Genomic DNA, 22,059 nt, shown 5'->3' with positions numbered 1-22,059 from the left:
CACTCACACGGGACAGTATCTGAACCACGAGTCCAACTACCATCAATCGACTAAAAGAGAAATCATCAAGACTCTATTAGACCGTGCTTTCAGGCTCTGTAATATGGAGGAAGGTCTCGAGAAGAAACTAGACATCATCAAAAATGATCTTCAACGGAATGGCTACTCCAAAGCGATGGTAGAAAAGACTTTGGCTAAAAAACAGCAGGAGCCTCGAAAGGAAGAGAAGCCGTCACAACTAGTGCTTGCACTTCCCTACATCAGATGATTATCGGAGAGGATTAGATGAATTGGTTCCGAGTACAACATCAGAACCTGCTTCAAATCCGGGAACACTATCCGTAGCAGCCTCACGAAAACCAGGCCACCAAACGCGGACTGCGATACCAAGAATTGCATTTACCGGATACCCTGTGAGTGCGGAAAATCCTATATTGGTTAAACTAAGAGGCCATTGAATGTTCGCATTGCCGAGCACAAGAAACACACACAGCGAGGGAAATCCAGCAAATCAGGAATAGCAGAACATGTTTGGACCCATCAACCCAACAGCGAGTGGTTCCAAGCTGAGATCATACACAGAGAGGAACATTGGTTTAGGAGAAAATTCAAGGAAGCCGCATAAATGTTGTCCAACAACGTATTCACCCAAGCTAGCGTAGAGATACGCAACATATGGAAACCCATCATCAAGCGAAAAATGGCCAACTTCTGCCAAACGGTTATCTTCCACTGAACCAGTGAAGCGAAAAAAATGGAAAGCGGAGATAAATGAAAGTTCTCTAACGACCCATAAATAGTCATCTCTCCGAGGAATCAGTCCAGTCATCGCCCGAAGACGATTATAGATACTAACAATCGAAACGTCTTGAACTAACTTGTTTTGGAATCTCTTAACTTTTTATTTTCATTTTCATTTTAATATCTTTATTTTTATTTTTTAATTTTTTGTTCAATTGTTCTATTTTCACTTGTATTTCATTTCAGGTTTTTTGCCTAATATAATTGTTATTTTCAGCTATTCATTTTTAATTCTTCCTTTTTTTCAGTTGTTTCAGGGATTTCAAATCATTTTATATATTAGACAATGGAAGTCCGAACTAGTGAAATTCAAAAACCATGTGTCACAAGAAGGAACAAATTGTTGTTTTTGTTTTTTTTTTGTAGCATTTAAAAAATATAAATTGTAAAAATTAATTTTTCAAAACAAATTGTTTATTGAATAAATATGAATAAAAAACACAGTTTTTATTCAGAATATAAAAAAAATAGAAATTATGATTAAAAAAAATCATTCCTCAATATTCATATTTAGTAGCAAACAAAATTGTGAATCAACAAATGCGTTTTTAAGCAATAATTTTTTTGAGAAATGATTTTGTTTTTAAAAATCATAATATTCATTAGTGATAAAAATCCCCTCTGAAAAATTTCAAATATCTCATAAACAATACAATTGTTTATAACAATTTTTCAAATAAATAGAGCTAAAAGTTGCATAAAAACCATTTTTATGTAACTCTCAATAATTAGAATATAAACAAATGAAATAAGCAATGAAATAAGCAATGAAAAGAAAACTTTTTCATTGCTTCAATTGAATTTTGCACTTTTTACTGTCTTTAATTATTAATAACAAAGTGAAAAATCAAAGTTTTTATATTTTTTTAACGGGAATCTTTTTTAAAAGCTTTCAAGAGAAGTTTCAAGAAGTAAAAAAATTGAGGTTTTCAATTTAAAACTTATCGAGGTTTTCATGTAATTCAAAACTTTTAAAAATTAGTTAATTAACCAAAGTATATCTAATAAAATAATCACGAGAAAAATTTTTTTTAATGATTTTCGTTCATTCAAGTGTCTAGAAGGTATGCGAAGTTTTTTTCTTATGATATTTAATGGGTTGAAATAATTTTTATTGTTCAAAGGTCCATATCGGTCAGTGCGTACGGGACGCGCATTGCCCGCTTTTAGAGCTATTTTCGCTTCTTAATTGAAATTATAAATGCTGGTGATAGAGTTTGGGAAGGTTGTTTATTCAGTAATTTTTTTCCACTTCAAAGGTCTTTTTTCTAATTTCGGATATCTTTAATATTTTCAGAGATATTTGCAGAAAACCAAACCCCGCTTTTTTTTACAAAATTTTTACTTTTGCAATTTTTTGAGCCTCTCTGGAAATTTTTCAAAAAGTTACTAGGGGTCATTCTGAATCGAATGAGCATTTGTTCATAATTTTCTGTGCCCTTGGACAGAAGTTCCAAAAAAAATCTTGTAACCCAAACCCACCAAAAAGCTGGACTGCCCCGCGAAAATCGGGAAGTGTGAAGTGTGGTCACTCTCCCAAACACCCAACTACAATGATTTATTTCACAATCTATAACATCGACCTATTCCGTTACGCTTGCTCGGTGAATGTCTTATAATAATACCTGTTGCCAGACAGAATTAGCCGCTCTACTGCAGCCAGTCTGAACTATAAGTATTAATTGATTATTGCAAATATCTCGGTTTCTATTGCAAATACGTCAAAAGTGATCAGAAACGATTTTATAGAAAATTTTATTGCCTACATTTTTTGTTTCGACCTTTTTTTCATATATTTTTATGCTTTCGAGATATATTTAAAAAAATGATTTTTGGGGTAGTTTTTATTCATTTTCTAAGCCCTAAATGAAATTCAACATTTTTTAACAATAAATCCTTTGAATGTATGCTAAAATCAACTTATATTGAAAAATGCAGGCTTGCCTTTTGCATGGTAATTTAAATCCTCATTTTATTGGACTATGTAGTGGACGCCTGGGAGGGTTGTTGGACGAGAGTATAAGAAGTGGAGGCCTCGTAGATTTTGGTCAGATGCCAATCTTGCTGAAGTGCCCATCAGTAAGTTGAGGACCGCTCGGAGAACGGGGGTGGATGGAGTGCGGTAGTAGGTTCTCCACGCTAACTAGCTGGGGGGGGAGAAGCTTCTACTTCAGGGCACTCTACCCGGGAGGGGGCATGGGGGGGATTTTAGTTAGTTAGGTTGGAGAATTGGTTTGGAGAGTTTGGTTTCAATTTTCAATATAATTTCTCAATCAAATTGATTGCATGGTTAATTCAAACTTGGAGCTTCTTACTTCGCTTCGTTCGCTCTATTTACATGGAGCGAGTCACACTGATGAGAGTATCTACTACTGATGATTTTTCTTTAAAATATGTATGTGCTTAGTATACCATTATATATTCAAATTTATCTAAACATGCTGAAGTCGGAAAGCCTTATTTTTGGGCGAGAATAGAATAGCTTCGCGCATGTATAAACTAGTAAGTTGGTATTGTAGTCAGTAATGTAGGTTCGATTTCTTCGAATTATATAAGTTTTTTGATAATAAATATTGGGTATCGTTTGATGATCTGACAGGAACTAGGGATTTTGAATTTAATCTGAGGGGGGCCCCTATCGATCGCGCAATGGGCACTTGATCCCCTCCCGTGTAAGGGGGGATCGTAAGGGGGAGTAGTTGCTGACCGCAGGGGTGTGAAGTTTCGGGTATGATTTTCAAATCAGTTCTACTTTGAATGAATGGTGAATGATATCTGATTCTTATTCCACAACAAATGTTTGAAATACAAACTGAGTAGAGAAAAGTATCTTCTGTATAATTCAGTGTTCATATAGAAGTATTTGTTTCGAAAGAATTATTTTCTTTCGTGTAATTCAATGTTTATATGAAAGTAGCTGTTTCAGGAGGACTTTTTTTCAGTTTGTGTCTGAAAGTTACTTCTTTGCATGATCTACACATTCATGTATAGAGTTTCAAATTGATTACTTCCTTCCTTTCTTTGGAAGATTATCTCATCCCTTTTTTTTGTATCAGATGGAGTAGTAGAAAGCCAAAAACTTTCTTTCCCAAAAAATTAATTACTCCTAAAAATATAACCCCTTCAATTCATATCATTTTTATTTCTGGTGTTGTAAGAATGTGAATCACTATTAATGGGAAATGAATGTTTGTTATTGAAAATATATGTTAATAGTTTCATTAAATAAATTGATGTAACCGTGAGGATCCGTTTAGTTTTGAAAACCTGTCTGCATGATTGGCGACTACTAATGTTAAAGATAAGCCTTATGATTCTTTTCTGAGCAACAAAAATTCTTGTTATGTCTGATGCCTGACCCCATACTATAATATTGTAGGAAATTGTGGAATACACAAATGCATAGTAAACCTGTAATAATGAATCTGTGTTCAAAATATTTCTTAGTGTTGCCAAAATATAAAAGCTTTTGTTGATTTTTTTACATACTATTTGTATTTGATCCTCCCATGTTAGGTTACAATCTATGAGCGTTCCTAAGAATTTAGATGAAGTGAAGGTTTCAACAATATTATTATTGACTTCGAAGGTGAAATTAGAAGGTATTCCATGTTTTGTGTGAAACTCAATTATTACTGTCTTACTTTGATTCATTATTAGTGTATTCTGCATACAGTAATCCGTAAAATCTTTCAAAACTGAGTCAGTTTTTTGCTGTAGTCTTTGGCGATCTGTGTCAGACACCACAATAGAGGTGTCATCAGCATACATGAAAACTCTACCGTCCTTTATGTTATGAGGCAAGTCATTGACATAGGTAAGGAAGATCAAGGGACCCATGACACTTCCCTGCGGTGTTCCAAGATCTAAATCGTATTCCTTCGATTTGTTTTCACCGATTCTCACGATGATCTTCCGATCTTCAAGAAAGGACGTTATACAGCCGTCCACTGGGCCACGTAGACCTAGGTTGTTGATTTTTTCGGAGACGAAATTACGATTAACCGTGTCGAATGCCCACGTTAGGTCAAACGATATGACAACTACATACTCATTTTTATCCATCAGATCATTAATGTGTTGAACAAGTTCTGTTATGGCTGTTTCGGTAGATAGGCCAGGGCGGAAATCATGCTGGCAATCAGTAAGTATTTTATGCTTTGTGAAGAAATCTGTAATTCTTTTGCAAATAATTTTTCAATGATTTTGGAAAATATGCTCAGGAGAGCAATTGGGCGGTAGTTCTCTATGTTGCTCGTATCTAACCTAACCTAACCTTTTTTGAATATGGGAATTCACTGATAGGTTTATAATGTCAGCAAGGTATTGTGATATAATACAAGCACACTTTTTTATTATATCAACCGGGATTTCATCTGATCCAGTGGATTTTTTATTAGGTAAGTTAGCGATAACTTCTTCAACTTCCTCTTTAGTGACCGGTATGAATACAAGAGAATTACTTATGCTGTTGGAGGTTGTGCACGACTTCGATATATTATTTCCGAAATGTTCAGTCTTTTTTTTTTTAATAACAGTGGATAGGTAGTTGCCAAATAGATCTGCGATAATCTTTGGATCCGTGGTTAAATGACCTTAATAAGAGATTTCTAATTGTTTCTGTTTTTTGGATTTCCGTGTAAAATTATTTGTGATAGTCCAGATTGCTTTGGATTTATTGCTGGATTTTTTTATTTTGTTGTCGTAGAATTCGCGTTTTTCTTTTTTAATATTTTTATACACTTCTTTTTTCATTTTTATATAGTGAGTTTTAATTTCAATATCATCAGTTCTTTTCCTTAACTAGTCTAAGTGTTTTAGATTTTCTAAGTCCTTTTTCAATTTGTCTGATAAGATTATTTTATCCGAAAAGTTTCGATTTTTAGCTACCTTCCTTTTTTTTGAGAAGGCTAAATCAAAGCACCATAAAAAATTTCCTAAGAAGAGTTCGAAGGTCTCATCTACATTGCTCATGTTAGTGGATGGCATATTGCGCATTGTCTTCTCAAGGTGAAAACAGAATTCATTTACAGAGGCGTCATCGAAGCTACGGTAGGTATAGTACGGGTTTTCTATTTCAATTTTATTCTCAACATCAATATGAAGAGTAATATCAGTTATTTGTGCGTGATGGTCAGATAGACCTGGATCAAAGTTAATTACTTTGGTTAGTTCAGGGTGACTAGTAACAACAACATCAGTACATGAAAAACTAGTTTTGTTACCTATTAATAGTAAAAATTCTAGTGTAATTAATCATAGATGACATTCCGAAAAAGCTGAAAATATCAGTTAGGATTCTCGATTCAATTTTTCTTCCTTTCATATAGATGTTAAGATCTCCACAGAGCATCAAATAGGTGAAAGAGCTGAATGCCTTCGTTAGTAACTGGGATAGCTGATCATAAAAAATTTGTAGATCACCGCCTGGTGGCCTATATATATTCACCACGCAACATTTTTTATTGATTGATATTGCAGAACATTCGATTATATTTTCAATGGAATAATTATTTAAAAATCCTACTAATTCAGAATACGAGACTAGATCATTTCTTACAAATATGATAGAGCCTCCATGTATGTGATGCCGCCTATGAAAGCTACTTACAACGGTATAATTGTTAATATGGATGTTTTCGATTTGTTCATTTTTTGTCAACCAGTGTTCACAAAAACATAAACAAGTTGGGTCATACTGGTATAGTAGTGGTTCAATAAGGTTCAATTTATTCTATAAACACTGGATATTGAGGCTTAGGATACGTACGTTCCTCTTGAAGTTTGAGTTACTACAGTGAGTCATCGAGTCAGTCGGTGCGAGGTGTCGTGTCGGGAATTTGCATTTCGGAAGATAAGCTACAGATCATGAATTTGGGATAATTTCGATATAAAAAATTCTGAGAATCAGTTTCTTCCGAAAGAGAAGTGCATGGATCCCTCTCTAACTCAAGAGACTGCTCATCAATACAAGTGAGCTCGGAATTATCAGACGGTTTTACAAAAATTAGGTTCTTAGGTAAAAAATTAGATTGTAATACAATTGAATCGATTAGATTATCAATTATCTCTCGTTTCCTTAAGCTATAACGACCATCGTTGGTGTTCAAGAATAAGACTTGACCTTCCATGTAGCAGTTCAATTTGGCAGCGTAATTACTCAGTTTGTCATTGAATTTTTTAATCAAATTGTTGATCTTCCCAAGAGATTCGACATACGGCACACCAGCCAAAACTATATTTGTATGGCCGCAACTTTTAATGTTCTCATTCAAATCTCGGAAGGAAGGGTGCTTTCTTGCTTTATAATCATTTGAACCGGCAATCATTATTATAAAATCATTTAGTGTAAAATCCCTAGCTAAGTTACTTATATCTACGATAACATTTTTGAGGAGAGCATTTGGCTTGACAATTGCCTGAATATTAATATTAATTTTTGTCGGAGGAGTTTGTAGTCTTGCCTGCAACATTGATGCCATCGTCAAACCGAATTGATCACACACTAGAAGTACTTTTCTGGTGGTATATTTTTCTTGATCACACTTATTTTTGGGTTTCAACTTTTTTTGGATTTTATCCTCGTACTGGTTTTTCTTCATTTCTTCTTTTATTTTCGTTGTTATCTTTCCATATCCTTCGTTTTCTTGACCTGTTCTTTGAAATTTTCGATTTCCCCTGACTTACAGGGGTGGTCAAGTTTTCGTTGGAACGCCCTATATAACGAAGTAATTACCGGCACATTGTTCTCCCATTATAGGTTTATAGGAAAAAGGATAGCTTACAATACCCATTACAATACGCTAGTGAAACCTACTATCTTACTTTCTGTATAACATCAGCAAACATACCTAATTTCTCTAATATTGAAGCTACCGAAAAATATAATCAAATTAATTTACAAATCTCTAGCTGAATCACTTTTTCGTTATGGTATTATGGTGTGGGGAGCAATATATAAGAGTTTCTTGCAAAAACTGAACATAATACAGAACTATATTCTGAAAATAATCTTGAAGAGAAAAAGGTCATATCACACTATCTAATTTTATATATTCAGAAGATCTTAGTAATTTTTTTATCGACCTTTTCTGGGTATTTGTTACCATCCACAATCTGATAAATATAAAAATTATAATGGAGAACTTTATCTGTTCAAAAAAAAACGTATCTTAATGTTTCGGAGGCCAAAATCTGCCTCCGTCTTCAGAAATGGACAAAAAGATTGTAATATATTGACAGTTATTCCTTTTTGATAATTTATTTCTTTACTTCTTCGACAGATGTCAAGGGAGTTTTGGGATATGAAATTATGTCAATGTTGTTGATTGACAACATTGACGACAAGTTACTGATATTAATCATATCTTTAGCTAACGTTAGTTACCTTGAACATTTCATGCACGTGATAATTGCGACAAAATAAATTCAAGCTGCATCACAACCGTTGCGAGACACATGAAGAAAGGTTGCAAATGTGTTGGTTTTGTTTTACGTATTGAATCAATTCGAGGATCAAGACCGCATTTTTGTTTTACATAGTGAATTACTTAGAGGTTCAAGGATCAAGATCGCATTTCAGTTTATAGATAGTTATGTACTTTCAAATTATGTTATTTTCAAATCAAAATAGATAGTTGTGAACATACTTTTGTATGAGTGGATTTCATAAAAGGTCATTACTATCAGTTATAAGGTGATGCTACACTATAAGATATACGTGTAAGATATATACAGTGCATTCCATTCAAAACAAGCCATCCTGAATAACTTTTAGTACAATGATTTGCAGAAAAAAATAAAAAACACGTCAACCATAGCATATAGGGCGACACATTTTGACATATTCACATTTGATGTTATTTTCCCTATCTCACCCCCAGAGCAATTTACCTTTTTTTTAATGGATCACCCTATATTGTTTCGCATTATTAGATGCTTCATATTGAGCAGATTTCAACAAAATATAAAACATATGGTCTGAAGCTTATGGTTCGGAAGCTACAAATTATTTGAGTTGAAAACGAGCCACCCTGAATAACTTTTGGAACAATGATTTTCATGAAAAATAAAAAAAACACCTCAACAATGCCTAACCCAATTACAGCTAGATTTAGATTAGAACAAAAACTTAGTTCTTTCATTAGACCTGAAGAAAGCATTCAAAACTGAAAGTAATGCATAATATAGGTATCCGAGGTTTAGTTTATAATTAGTTTCAAAATTATTTAATAAAAAGAAAGCGATATGTCTATATTGGCGACATAATTAGTTCAAAAATATGTGGGGAACCGCAAGGATCAATACTTGGACCTGTTTTGTTTCTTATATATTTCAATAAAAAATAGCTCCCATAATTGGAATTTTATTCAAAATACTTGAAATTGATAAATTTTTCATTAGTATATTCCAAAATTAAATATCTCATATCAGTATTGGGAATGGCAACAAATTCCTTATTGAAACCAATTAAAAAACGTCATAACAAAATCATAAGGTGTATATTCAAGTTGAACTACAAGGAGACTACAGTCAACTTGTATAAACCAAAAAAACTATTGGATTTGTCATCCTTACATAAATTCAAATTATGTACCTTCATTCATTTGGCCAAAAATAAGCTCAAACATTCAAATTTGACTTTCAAAAAATCAATAGTGACCAACAGAACCATTTAACAAGATATTTAGGCAATCTAAAATTAATGAAATTGCCAACAAATATTGGGCAAAATTCGAGGTGTATGAAGTTTTACAATGAGCAACCGAATACTTCAAAAAAATGTAATAAACAAAAATTCCAAATTAATTTGTAAAAATATTTAGTGTTTGTATAGGTATATCATCTGATGAGTGCATTCATGTTCGCGTTGATAATCATATTCAAACATATATGTGTGTATATATATATATATATATATATATATATATATATATATATATGTACATGTATATGTGTGTATATGTATGTACCTACATTTATATTTTTTTCAAGTTTTAGTTCTGATTTATATTTTTTTGTGCTCTGTTCGTACTTAGTTATGTTATAACCATTATATGTTTCTTGGGAAAATAATTCGTTATTGTTATTATTATTACTACCAACTGGGACAATCCCAAAAATCAAAATTATTTCAATTATTCAGCAATCACTTCTGGAATATTTAGTAGTAACATTCAAGCATACTCATAGCTATTAAATTTTAATATCAAATAATTATAAGAACCAACACAAATATTTATATATTATTAGGAAACTATTTCATCTCAAAATCGTTTCCTTTTTTTAGATAGTTTCTCACCCTCCAGACACCAAAATGGAGGAATTCTTTGAGAATTATATTCCAGCATCATGCATGCCTGTCGATTTTGGCGGAGAGTTGCCGAGTTTAGAACAGATGAGTGAAGACTTTCAAAACCAATGTAGAAAACTGAAAACTTTCCTCCAAACTGGAGAGAAGCAAGTGGAACTATATAAAAAAGATAACTGACGTTTTCAAATAATTTTATATGTAAATTATATTAGATGAATTCTGAAAGTGTTATTCATTTTCTCTACCAATACATTCCACAAGGTGTTCCAGAAAAATATACAGATCCCAAAGTAGCAAACAAATCTTCAAAATATTTTATCTATTTGAATCTTATTCATATTATTATGAGTATTTGAGCGAATGGCTCAAAATTTAAAAAATGCACTGTCATGAGTGAGTTGAAGGATTTCTCTAAAACCCTCCCTTGATATGAATGCCTTGATCCGAAAAAATTTGAATCCGTGCCTGATGCTGAAGGCGAAAAAATCTTATCACCTGGTTGCTCCTTCGTACAGCTCTCACTTTCCAGAACAAGGTTGGATCTCACTCGATATGAATTTTCGTTTCCTTTTTCCATAATTGTTTCCTGTTCGCTCACTTCCTCTTGTTTCCTTACTTTTTAAATCAATCAAGCTGGAAATCGCGAATGGAGTATTTATTGCTATCGAATCAGTTCTGGTGTTGAGCAGTGACGTTGTGTTTAGGACCTAAGTAAGTTTAAACGCATTCTCGTGTATAATGGATAATAATAGAACTTGATGAAAGAGTGATTAACTTATCAACACAAGGAACAGTCACCAAGCTGGCGTTCACAAGAGAATCAATGAAAAATTTTCACCACCAGAATTTAGTTCTCATCTTATAAAACCGAAGTAATAGAAAAGCTTTTTTTTGTTGAACTGGTGATTGATAGAGAGCTTGTTGCCGATCGTGTCTGAATTAGAAGAACAGATCAATCACGCTGATTTAATGAACAATTTCAGTTGGAATACTGACAAAAAGAAACCACAAAATTGTCTAGGACTCTTATCAAACCCGTTGCAATATCATAGTTTGTTAAGAAACTATAATGCTTATCCTAAATTAATACCTATATTCACTGAAGGTTTTGAAAAGTTTGAATACTGTAAAAAACGCGTTTTTGGTGACATTGAAGGTGAATATGTTTCTCAATCCGCGTATTCACAAGAAAAAATAAGGTGAATTCCAGGCCCATTTGCTTAATGAACGATAATGCTGAGATATAAACTGCTTTGACCCTAGGACATTTTCTCAAATCCCCACCCAAACCATGCGAAGAAGTATCGATTCATCAAGGTGGAAACATGTTCTCATGATGTGCAATAATTTCTGGATAGGAAAGCGCCAGGGGGGAGTTGCAGCAGCGCATTTGATGGTTTTCAACTACGCATACCTCCAAGACAGTCAAAATCATTGGGCTAACTGACGAAACCGAAGCAGTTTCTGCCTTTGACGGTTTTATCGTGAACTATTTGACAATGTTCACACTTATCGTCTGGAGTTTTGAGATGTTTAAAAAGTTCCTCGCGTTAGGTAATTTTTGGATTTAGCCTCCTTGTCATTACTCAGTACATTGTTTGTATATAAGTGTACCTATATTTGTATAGTTAGTGTATATAGAAGCTAGTCGTGCCCTACCAATCACGTGTAGGCCGGTAGGTACGTGTAGTCAGTATGTGACGGACAATCTGTTAATTTTGATCGATACTATTCGACTATTATTTACGCCAATCTAGTGCGATGGATATTTCGCATTTACTTAAGTCTCGGCTTCTTTCTGGTCCTGTATGAAGGTGATATTTCGCCTTTACTCAAGTTTCGGCTTCTTTCTGGTCCTGTATGAAGGTAATTCAGATTCCATACCTGCTGAAATAATCAAGTGGAATAAATAACAAAGCTGAGTTGGTTCGTTGGTTATCTTCAAAGAAATGTTAGTGTCACTTTGACCAAAGGATACCATTGCTACGATACGAACAAACAAACCCTAACAATCACAAACATGGTTGTTTTTGCCAGGAATATCTATATTATACTCTTCTTTCTTGATTCACCTCGTTATTATATTCAAGGCATGCTTCAAGAGGCTTTCCATCATTTTATATTTGCCCTGGAATTATCAGCATATCCCATTACTTTAATAACTATCATAGTCCCAAAGATTAAGTAATTCGTGGAGATAACCTTTCCTACTAAGACATTACCTCACTATCCTTGCCCCGACTGTTTTGTTACAATGGTCGTGTAGACCATTCTTCCTTTAAGTATGGCGTCTGACCACCTTTTTATCAAGACGTTTTATCGAAGAAAAGTCTAGAAAATTAAATGAATACGTTTATATACTTTTAGTAGGTCACAAGTTTATTTCAATCAACTCTGGGCCATAATGAATACAAAGTACTGGGTTCTGTAGATGACTTAGTGAAACTAGGTCAGGGCAAATACAAGGAATAAAGCAGCAGGTCCAGAATATTATAGAGAAATATATATTATTAATTATTATAGAGAAACTTTCGGATACCTGGGAGTTGCACATGATCCCTGGCTTACTTGGAACCAACATATGAAAGGAATCAATAGAAAGGCATAGGTAACACTGATACTGGCCAGAGGCACACATGGAAAACCATGGGGGCTGAAACCAGGTATTTAATGGATGAGTCGCACGTTGAAAGGTAAGATCTAGTTAATCCTCGTTAATGGTGTACCTCCTTAGCTCGCATGAGTTTAGACTTTTGAGGGTTGTCATTCGTAGGGAAGGGGCCACAGCTGGTTAACGGTAAAACATACCTCAACAGATATATTATGATAACCTAAGCATTTATTGTCTGGTGGCCAAAGAAAAAAAAATGCCGCTATTAACAAACTTGAATGTTTGAGAATAATTGGAGCAAAGAAAACCACCCCGAGAACTGCGCGCAGTTGTTCTTAGAAGACGAAGAGTGGAAAATGAAGTCATACCTAGAACATGCTGGGCAGAATCACTTGGTATATTGACGAATCGAAAATCGAACATGGATCGGGAGCAGAAACATACTGTGAAGGAAAAATCTTCATTTCAATTATCCACTCGGTTAGACAAATCAGTTTTCCAGGCAGAAATGTATGCAATCTTGCAATGTGTGCCTCAACAAATGAGCGGATCAATAATTTCACAACCAGGCTACACTAGGGGCACTGACGAATCCAAAGTGACATATAGACTGGTCTGGGAATACCGGTAGGGACCGAGGAAACTGGCGAACACTAATAAATTGACTATATACTAGGTGGCAGGACACTAAGGAATCATGAACAACAGATTTTCAACTCCATATATAGGACCTAACCCAGTTATGAGGGTACCAAAACCTTTGATAGGACACCAAATTTGGAAACGCACCGATAAGAAATATAAAGAGTAGGTAGTAGGAAAACCTTTATAAAGAGGTTGTTCGGTGCTAAAACCGAAGAACTGCTTCAACGAAGCAAGGATCGGCTCAAAACAATTTGTCAAAAGGAATACATTATCAAGAGGCGTATTTGAAAGAAATTTCGTAGATTTCGAAAACGGAAAGGGACTTTTTTCCGAAACGTCAGCCGTTTTAAAAAATGCTAATTACTGAAAATGGTATTTGTTCAATCAAGTCTATTTATAGGCAAAATTCATAAATACGAGTCACTAACTAATTATACTCTCAAAAGGTTTATATTACACAATAACTTTTCAACTGAGCAGTTTTCAATTCATGACAAAATTTCAGTTTTCCCTAAAACGGTCATCTGAGTACTGCAGCTCTCAAGTTGGTGTGCCACCTTAGAACCAAATACTTACCATTTTAGCACCCGAATGATTCAAAGGGTGTTCTTTTATAATTCATTGACAGTTGTCTTGTTTTTTGTTTCAATAAAAGCCTTTTTCAAATGTACTCAATTTGATTACCTTAAAATAACGTTTCATCTTTATACCTCTATTTATTCTAACTAGAGATCAATAGTCTTAACAATGAATAGGGCATCTGTTCTCTTTGACCAGTACTATCGAAAGAATGAAACTACAATATTTTCGGTTTTTTTTTTTTAATATAAAACAAAAAACCTTACACCAACTCAACAAAAATAAAAATATTTTATGAAACCCTAGGAAAACTAGAGAACCTCGGAACATGTTAAACAATAATTTCTTGGATCCAAAATTGTTTTAATGAAAAGGGAATGAAGGTTTATCACAAATTCGTCAGTCGAATTATTAAAAAGACGAAAAACAATACATTGAACTAATAGTGGAATTCACATATTTCACAGAAAAGGTACTTATTTCACTCAGCTCAAATTGCAACGACTCGCTTTCTATGTAATACCGAGAAATAAACAAAACACCCAATGAACACAGCTAAATAAAGATACAAAATCCACCTCCATCATAGTTCTGATTTTGAAGAATCCAAACTGAATGATTTCAGAATATTCAAACGATGTGACAGTTCTGTCCTCTTCTTTTCATTCACTTTTCCTTCAGAAATTATTTTTCCCAATCGTTTTACTTCTTGGGCCACAAAAGCGTTTCCATTCTCAATTACCTTTTTCATGAAAATTACGTAAGTTTTTGCAACATTTATCTCTCTCTGAAATAAAAAAAAATGTGATGTTAGTTCCCAGAAAAGATTCCAAAGTTCCATTATTCATTTTTATCTTCAAGTATGGATGGAATCGTCCAATACTTTATGAAAATCCTTAATGTATTCAGAAAACACCATATTGTGAGATTTCCACTGAATAGTTTTACGAATATGCAACACGTGTTTCCCTATACAATAGCTTCTTCAGGATGAATAGACAAGCCTGAAAAAGCTTTTGTACAGCGAAACACGTGTTGCGTTTTTATAAAACTGTTAAGTAAAAATGTCACAATAAAGTGTTTCTTGAAAATGAGAATGTCCATACGGTTTCCTTTATTGACTTGTTTTATGAATTTGATGTTTTCTGGTGGGTGCAAAACCGGACAGGCTGCTAAGACGCACCCATCACGAGGGTGAACAATAATCTCTCTCAAAAGCCAGTCGTGAGTCTACAGAATAGTCCCGAAACTTGGTTCCTAGAATGCGAGGAAAGGACCCCCACAACAGACCCGCTCGTCAAGAGCAAGGAGGTAGGGCCCACGGACTCTTTCGAATGGATGATTGAGCTAATGGATAATAGCATTGTGCATTGCTACGAGAGTGGTTAGTTCGCGCGGTTACATGCCGAGATGTGTGAAACGCATCCGAAGCATCATGCGTTTTCCGCCAAAAATCTTAGGGGTTATTAATCTTACCTTCGTCGGCAGGGCTATATAGCTACCAATAACCTGCTGACGAGTGATGGGAATGGCAATTCTACTACCCGTTGACGCGGCTGGCTCGTTTAGATATGGGGGTTCGCTGTTCGCTTTCTGAATCGGAAGAACAAAATCACGGCCTTGTGGTTCGGGGTACTTGAACCGCGGGTACACAAAATGGAAGCTAAGATTCAGTTAGTGAGACAACACGCTTCTGGTATCCAATGTGTGATAGATTACAGTGCAGCTAACAGGCCTTTTACGCCCGCAATACGGCAAATAGCCGCCAAATTAAGACGTATCCATTACACTTCGAGTCAGGACATGTAGCTGACTACCAAACAACACTGCCTTGATATGATATGGATGCTAGTAGCTGTTAAATAGTCACTAATGAGTCGAGTGAGAAGTACCTCGGAAAACCTTGAGTTCAGCAAGAATCTTTCTCGCTTATACAAAGAGCATAAGCATTTATGAAAACTTGAAGCCACTCGACTCAGACGACCACATTTCAGGAAAACTTCGTCTTCTTGAGCTTATGTGTTCCAAGAACTTTGCTGCTCTAGACGCAGATGGATCTGGATCAACACTTATTGGTGGAAAATAAAACCAGCACCTACCGCCATCTGGCCAACTCATTGTTGGGTAGATTGGTTTGAAGGGTGGACCGTTCTTATGCCCAAATCGGAGATTTCTCGATTCCTCAGAATTACAGACCGATATTATGCCTAAATTCGTGTTATAAATTGTTTACGAGCATCTTATATAAACGAATACTCTCCACAGTTGACCGAATAGTGGAACGCATGTATGAGCAAAGAGGGTCAGAGATAGGAGTAGCTAGATATAGAGATTACCTGCTCGCCAATAGATGTACAGTGCATTTCTTTAATGTCCCCTCTTTTTATTTTTTGAACGGGTCAACTCAAAAAATTGAAATTTGGAATAATGAAATTAACGCATGAATACTTTATTTTGAAGTGAAATTGACAGATGAAACTTTCAAAACGGCGACTGGGCGCCATCTGGGAAAAAATGTAATGGAAAGGGGGTCTTGTGACACATCATTTTGGAGCTCCTGACGAATAATTCACAACCCTAGAGTATGAAGTCAATATCTTCACCTACTACAAAATGGCGGAACATTTAATAATGTCCTGAAGACAAACACATTAATATCGATATTGATTGAATAGAACTGGACTATACTTGATGAAAATCCATATTAAAAACCTAATTAATACAGTTTATCGTATGATTTTCACTACATGTTCAGTTAGAATATTCTCATTTGGTTTTCGGTTTTACTAGTAGAAAGATAACACGTCAACAATCTCTAAAATGGTCAATTCTCGTCTATTTCACGAGACCGAAAGGATTTTCAATGAACGTTTTCCCAGTCGTTCTATCTGTAGAAAATATTTGAGAGAACTTGTATACTGTGTGTACCAATTAACTGAAAACGAACCTGATCGAAGAACAGAATTCTGCGAAATCATGACGGAAACTATTGTAAGACATCCTTCCTATCTCCACAATATTTATTTTAGTGACGAATGTACATTTTTTAAACGTCAATGTTCACAGACAAAATTGCTGTTATTGGAGTGACGCCAACCCTCACGTTTTCTGGGAACCACATACCCAATAAACAGAAAAAAAATTAACGTTTGGGCAGGAATATTGGGAAACCTTATTGTAGGGCCTCTATTTATGTATCAAAATTTAACAGGGGAGCTATATTTGAATATGTTGGAAACTACTCTTGACCCTCTCATCACTGAAATCATCGAAACGATTCCTAATGAATTCGATATGGATATTGTACTCCAACAAGATGAAGCACCACCACATTACTCCAGACAAGTAAGAAACTATTTGGATGCTACTTTTCCGGGTCGTTGGATTGGCCGTCGAGGTCCTACAGAATGGCCAGCCCGCTCGCCAGATTTGACACCTTTAGACTTTTTATGGGGCTATTTAAAGCAAATAGTCTACGAAACTGAACCTGCTTCATTATTGGATATACGGCAGAGAATAATAAATATTTGTAGTGTAGTGTACTGTGTTCGAAAATGTTCGGCGTGAAATATCGGATAGGCTGTTCATATGTCAAGAAGTTCAAGGCAACCATTTTGAGCATCTTCTGAACTGACTTCAAGCTCATTACCTCATATCATGTAGTTTGTCAATGTATTAAGACAATTATTAAAAGTTCCGCCATATTGAATTAGTTGAAAATATTGACATTATATTCTAGGGTTGTGAAGCATTTGTCAGGAGCTTCAAAAACATGTGTCAGAAGACCCCACTTTCCATTCAATATTTTTTCCAAGACATTAAATAAATGCACTGTATAACGCAGGAGTCGATACAGTAAAACTTGGAATGATTACCGCAAGCCATTTGATACAACATCGCATCAGCTCATCTTGCATTTTCTCAGATGCCTTGCTGTACCTGACAAAATATTGAGATGTCTCTTGAACAACTGGTATCATTCTGGCAAACTTACTTCACCATAACATCTGGAGGCATAAAATCGGCCATTTGTTTTAACTGGATGATCCTCAACTTAATGCCTCCGGAATAAATGGTCGCCACCAGTCCTTGAGAGTGGTACATAAGTACATTCATGCTTACGGTTTGAAATTCGGGATTATAGATTACACATTAAGGGATTATGAAGAGGATGTAGAGCTCATAGATGAGAAGCAATCTGCACAATATGGATGCCAAAGAAACGTATAATTACTTGTTGTTCCACTCCGATAGTTGTGGTCATCGGAACAGTCAGAGAAGAATGAAGTTGTTGCTACAAATATGCTTTCTGCCTGATTTTACTCCACTCCTTGGTAGTGGACTCAGAAGGAGTCGGTTGACATGAAAACCCAAAAAGTTACACTCCAAACACAAAATTGGACTTGTGAAGTTGGTGTGTCTACATGACAGAATGGAACTGAATTGAGTATGTAAAATCATCAGGAGTTAGGATCCCTTTCTCTGAATAGTCCATGAGAGAGCAGGAATTGATTTGTTTGAGGCAGCTGCCTGAGCTGCTGAAAAACTTAGTTTGGTTTTTCACACCCACATAAAATCCACAGAGACTAATACACAAGGATAAGTTGATGTACGGTGTCTTCTTCAACAACATTGACGACCTCAGGTCATCGAAGTGCCTCACCTTCGCTTTCCTCAGGTCCGGAGGGCTGAAATCAGAAACTGAGAGGCGAGGCGCCTGAGATTATAATGCACTCATCATTATTATTATTATGAGTACTGTGAATGAAACAAAATAACAAAAGAATTTTTTGTTATGTTGTTCACTGATCTGCAAGATATATTTTTGCTTATTGCTGTCAAGTAACAAATATGTTTAAATGATTAAAGAATTTATTTTATTTTATTTATTTTTGATGTATTCACTCTCTCTATTTTTATTCGAATATGAAATACTAATTAGTTGGGACTTCCATTGTCTGATATTATATAAAATGATTTGAAATTCCTGAAAGAACTTAAAAGACAAATTGAAAAAGAATAACTGAAAATAACAATTATATTGAGCAAAAAAAACAAAAATGAAATAACAGTGACTTAAAATTCAAGTGATGATTGTAATTACCCAAAGACAATTGTAGATACTAACAATCGAAACATCATGAAGTAACTTGGCTTGGAATCTCTCAATTTTTAATTTTTTGTTCAATTGCTCTATTGTATTTTATTTCACTGTTATTTCATTTCAGGTTTTTTTGCTCAATATGTACTGAAAGAAATGAGTGCTTTGTCTTGTAATGTTATCCAAAATGGTGCTATCTGGTGATAAGGCAAGTATCTTGTCCCGAAAATTTTAAGTACACCATTGAGGACAATAATGTTCGTGTAAATGACATTTTGTATCAATACAATTATACATCATATTGTGTAGCTATCTTATGAATGATATCTATTTCAACTCCATAAAAAATAGTTTTTAGTACTAACTGAATAAGATAAAAAGATTTTTGTGTAAGTCAGTGTTCATATGAAAATAGTTCTTTCGAAAAGACTTTTTCCTTTTGTATAATTTATTGCAGTCATTCTTTCTCACTTTCCTTGGAATTTTCCCATTTTGTTTTGTTTGAAGATGAAGATGAAAAAGTTGAAAGCCAAAAACTTTTTTCTCGTGAGTAGATTTCTTCACAACTGGGATAATCACAATATTGTAAATCAGTTGGCAATTCAATCATGAAAATGAGTCAGCTTCTTCGATTGTTTATCAATTAACACCTCAAGAATACTGTTTGTGGAATTGACAACATTATATTCCAAAAGCAAATAATACTTCGAAAAAAAGAATAGTTTTTCTCACTTTTATGTATTCAACTATGCTTCATCAAATTGAAGTAGATTAACATCTATTAAAAAAAGATGATCTTACTATTCTTGAAGGAATTGTATTATGAAAGTTTAATATATTTCCAAAATTATTATACCTACTTATTCATTAATTTCAACACTTGTTGCAAGAAATTCAACTATGGAAAAGTCGAATTTTCACTTGTGAGAAAATCTACAAAGTCTGAAGTATTTCATAAAATCACTAATACAGTTTAGTGTGATTTTCACTATGAAAGGTTTAGTGAACTATTGATGAACTTCATGGTGTATGCGCCTAGAATCTCTCAAAGATTCCATACAATTTGAGTATCTATTATCTTTTATCAAACTATAGTATGTACTATTTTACCTCGTTGTTAAGTTTGCCGAGTTCCACTTCTGCTTCTTTTAGAATTTTATTTTTTTCCTGAGAACTACTGAATTTGATAGCCAACTTATCAAATACTTCAAGACAACCAGGTAACCCTACATAAATATTTGTGTGATCCCTCACAAACTTTTTCAAGTTCTCATCGGTCCAAGGTATGTTTTTTGGAAAAGAGAAGGGCTCATCTTCACCTTGGACAAATAGTCGAAGAGCAGGCAAGTCATCTTTGGTGTTTACACCATATTTTTCAGCCAATTCCTCATTGTCCTTTTCACCATAGTCTTTTACAGCAACTTGTCCCAGTATGAAGTTCCTATTATCAACTATATCAGTAGCTAGATTATTAAACACATCATGTTTATCTCCATAGGGATAAGCCACGTCGAATTTGACTAGAACAGCTTCAAACCTTGGTATTATCTTTTCGAAGTTATGTTCATCCAAATTCACACATCCTTTACATGCATCTGTTGAAAAAATACATAAAACAATTACTATAAGACCACAAATTATGCAGTTCATGTTCATATCTTTATTATTTAGAAGACACTGGGCACAGAAACTACCAAACACTCGGTATAAACGCTAAAGCTTTAATATTTCCCCTGAAAAAGTGACACCTCAATATATAATATACCGGTAAGACAACACGTCAGAGATCAGATATCACTGATATCGCATTGAGATTAGACTGATTAGTGTAAAATATCAGTGTTGTCAACACAATGGACTCAAAAACGCCAACCCATATCAAAAATCGGCAAAATCCAATTTAAAAGCGCGAAACACAAATTTTCCTAAAATTACTAATTGTATGGATAGGTGTGATATATTGCCATGGATCAAATAGATTAGGTGCTGTTTTAGAGTTCATTACCTGAAATCAACAGGTTTTTGGGCATAACGTTTAGTTTGCAAAAATATTATCTATAGCGATGTGGCATGCCGCATCTCCTTCGATGATAGCTACCACAGTGGCAAAAATTTCAGATGATCAATCGTAGTTGGAGAACACTCGTGTTTTATTTATTGCTTGGTTGGGCGCGTTCTTAACAATTTCACGTTACATTTGAAAATAAACTGTACTTCACTTTCTAAAAGTGGAGGCATGTGGTATTTTATCATTAGCAACCCTTTTTATCAAAAAATCAATTCTAGTGTTATTTGAAAATTTCACACTATTTGGTTGAACGTTAGATCAAATAAGTAGTAGTGATAGTAGTATATTTGAGAGTTACACACTCCATTACGAACTCTGGGCACAGAATATCGGTACCAAAGAGTACACGTTAGTTGGTGTGAAGTTGGTGTACTCTTTGGTCGGAACTCCCTGAGTAGAAACCTCAGAGTGTGTCTTATTATAACTCTGAGGTGTCTGAGGTAGAAACAATCTTTCAGCGCCACCATGCGGCCAGGAAAAACTAATTTGAGTTTCGCGGCAAATTCGGACGAGCTGAATTTTTCGGTTCAGTTAACCAATAATTTATATTTACTTTCCGTTCCATTGAAAGAAAATGCCAATTGTGTTTTCCATAATATTCACTTCGGAATATTGAAATGAAAAAGAGAACTGCGAAATAATGTTCCACTATGTTAACAGTTATGATTGTACCTATACGATCTTATTTTTCATTTAGTTTTGACAAAAAGGTTTAATTTTTTTCCCAAATACGAAAAGTTCCACTTTTATGTAAGTGGTTAGAAAAAGTTATTTGCGTGTATTTTCACTCAGATTTTCACTCAATACTCATTAGTACTGTGACTACTTGATAAGTTCTTACTCTGAACACGTGAAATACTTTGAATACTTCAGTGTTTTTGAATAATTAGGCCTTTTCCATAAACTTCAAGTGTGAATTTTGTGAGTATAAAGTGTACCAG

The 22,059-nt window shown here is 34.5% G+C and overlaps 2 protein-coding genes across 5 annotated transcripts in view; one reads left to right on the top strand and one right to left on the bottom strand.

The window, feature by feature from the left end:
* The window catches only part of LOC111515605 (alpha-tocopherol transfer protein), a 46,012-nt gene extending 35,673 nt beyond the window's left edge, over positions 1–10,339 (top strand). For all 4 annotated transcript variants that reach the window (XM_074185685.1, XM_074185686.1, XM_074185684.1 and 1 more), the window contains exon 5: positions 10,091–10,339. In XM_074185685.1, the coding sequence (XP_074041786.1) occupies positions 10,091–10,291 (201 nt within the window). In that variant the 3' untranslated portion in view covers positions 10,292–10,339. The remainder of the gene's footprint in view (positions 1–10,090) is intronic.
* Positions 10,340–14,174: 3,835 nt separating this feature from the next.
* Positions 14,175–20,848, bottom strand: wbl (endoplasmic reticulum protein 29-like protein wbl). Its single transcript, XM_023171101.2, has 2 exons — positions 20,161–20,848; positions 14,175–14,736 (listed from the first exon to the last, which is right to left on the bottom strand). The coding sequence occupies exons 1-2, from the start codon at positions 20,704–20,706 to the stop codon at positions 14,533–14,535; spliced, it is 750 nt and encodes a 249-aa protein (XP_023026869.2). The 5' UTR covers positions 20,707–20,848; the 3' UTR covers positions 14,175–14,532.
* Between the last annotated feature and the right edge of the window lie 1,211 nt (positions 20,849–22,059).

This window comes from Leptinotarsa decemlineata, unplaced genomic scaffold, assembly GCF_025532065.1.
Source record: "Leptinotarsa decemlineata unplaced genomic scaffold, Ldec_3_MD MMD2_tig00078346_RagTag_RagTag, whole genome shotgun sequence".
Taxonomy (NCBI): domain Eukaryota; kingdom Metazoa; phylum Arthropoda; class Insecta; order Coleoptera; family Chrysomelidae; genus Leptinotarsa; species Leptinotarsa decemlineata.
This window is presented reverse-complemented; position numbering and strand designations above follow the sequence as displayed.